Below are 2,069 nucleotides of genomic sequence, written 5' to 3' on the forward strand. Positions count from 1 at the left end.
AAGGGTACAATAAAAGTTACTCCCCCGGCCTCAAATACTTCTAGAATTGTCGTGAGAACAAATAAGAGTAAGAAAGTCCTCTGGATACAATTGTTACAATGTGAACAAAATGTCACGTGCTGGTCAGTAAGAATCTATGGCTTCTGCTGAACCCGGAAGTGGGAGAGTGGCGGGGGGTGGGGGTGGGGTGTTTGGGAACAGCCACTGTCCTGTGTGGTACAGAGTTCTTTAGGCGCGATGAGAGTGAAGGGCTCTGAGCTACACTAGAGCATGGAGTGTATAAATAACCCCGCAGTACTGCGTGTCTGGTAAACCCTGCGGAGCAGAAATGGGGCTCTCTGAACCATGCGCAAAAAAGTGATGAAACTCATCCCACGATGTACGCAGAAAGCGGCCTGACATGGCGTTGTTCCAAGTCAGACAAGGGAGAGGGAAATGTTGAAACACACAAGATGATGCCTTAGATGACAGGGAGAAAGGCCTAGAAAACCTCACCCCGCTTTCCACTTTATTCCAAGGAAATAATCACAAATGGCCTGGAGCAACCACAGCGTCATCACGGAGTTCATTCTCACCGGGCTCTCTGACGACCCCCTGATCCAGGCTCTCCTTTTCACGCTGTTCCTGGGGATTTACATCCTCACCATGACGGGGAACCTGATGATGCTGGTGGTGATCGGGGCTGACTCCCACCTCCACACGCCCATGTACTACTTCTTAAGCAACCTGTCGTTTGTAGATCTCTGCTTCTCATCCGTCACGGTACCGAAGCTGCTGAAGGACCTCCTGTCTGCGAAGAAAAGCATCTCAATAGAGGGTTGCCTGGCTCAGGTCTTCTTCGTGTTTTTTTCTTCTGGTACCGAAGCCTGCCTGCTCTCCGTCATGGCTTATGACCGCTATGCTGCCATCTGCCATCCCCTGCTCTACGGCCAGGTGATGAGAAATGAGTTGTGTGTACGGCTTGTGCTAGTCTCGTGGGGCGTGGCCTCTCTCAACGCAACCATCATCGTGCTCCTGGCTGTGAACCTGGACTTCTGTGATGCTCAAACCATTCACCACTACACTTGTGAGCTGCCTGCTCTTTTCCCTCTGTCCTGTTCGGATATCTCCATCACCGTCGATGTCCTGCTTTGCTCCAGCTTATTGCACGGGCTGGGAACCTTTATCCCTATCTTCTTCTCCTATGCCCGGATTGTCTCCGCCATCTTGAGCATCAGTTCCACCACCGGGAGGAGCAAAGCCTTCTCCACCTGCTCCTCCCACCTTGCTGCAGTGACCTTGTTCTTCGGGTCCGGCTTTCTTTGCTATCTCATGCCCCCTTCTGGATCTTCCCTGGACTTGCTCTTGTCTTTGCAGTACAGCGCAGTCACGCCCATGTTGAATCCCCTCATCTACAGCCTGAAAAACAAGGAGGTGAAGGCGGCTGTGAAGAGGACCCTGAGAAAGTATTTGCTTTAGGTAGTAAACTGTGTAAAATTTTCTAATTATATTCTCTTCTCACACATCCCTAAATCACACAGTGTCAAATATTGGGGGGCAGAGGGGTCTCTTCTGAGGTTTAATGAGATATAATCTTATCATTCCAAGGCATAGTGGGCATTTATTGATTTTGGACTTTTATTTGGAAAGTCTATAGTCTGTTGGCTGGAAGGGAACGTGAAGATAGTTTTCCACGGAGTAGAATAATATATGATAGCAAATAACAGAGGCGAACGGAGAGACGTTGGGAACACGCACAGCGGTAGAAGGCTTGACTAGTAAGTACACAGCTCCAGGTTCAGAGTTCCCTTGCTCCCACCAAAAAGGAGGAGGAGGAGGAAAGAAAGAAAGAAAGAAAAGAGAGTGGGGGGGATGCAATAGTCACCTAGGGATATCTGGAATCTAACCATGAAGACAGTGAATGTTCTAATGACAATTTTACCAAAAAGAAAGAAAATCCTATGTCAGCAAAGGCTCAAAACTGCGTGTAGACTATTGTGGACATAAGAATGTTTCATTGTAAAGCTATGAAGCACTGCAACAAAGCCTTCAGGAAAGACAAAATGTATCATTAAGTACCTATTAATAAA

At 48.0% G+C, this 2,069-nt stretch overlaps 1 protein-coding gene across 1 annotated transcript; it reads left to right on the forward strand.

The window, feature by feature from the left end:
* The first annotated feature begins 531 nt into the window (after positions 1-531).
* On the forward strand, positions 532-1,458 carry LOC116890238 (olfactory receptor 8S1-like). Its single transcript, XM_032890967.1, has one exon. It carries the CDS (start codon positions 532-534, stop codon positions 1,456-1,458), a length of 927 nt encoding a protein of 308 aa, XP_032746858.1.
* The last annotated feature ends 611 nt before the right edge of the window (positions 1,459-2,069 follow it).

Source organism: Rattus rattus, chromosome 1, assembly GCF_011064425.1.
Source record: "Rattus rattus isolate New Zealand chromosome 1, Rrattus_CSIRO_v1, whole genome shotgun sequence".
Lineage (NCBI taxonomy): Eukaryota > Metazoa > Chordata > Mammalia > Rodentia > Muridae > Rattus > Rattus rattus.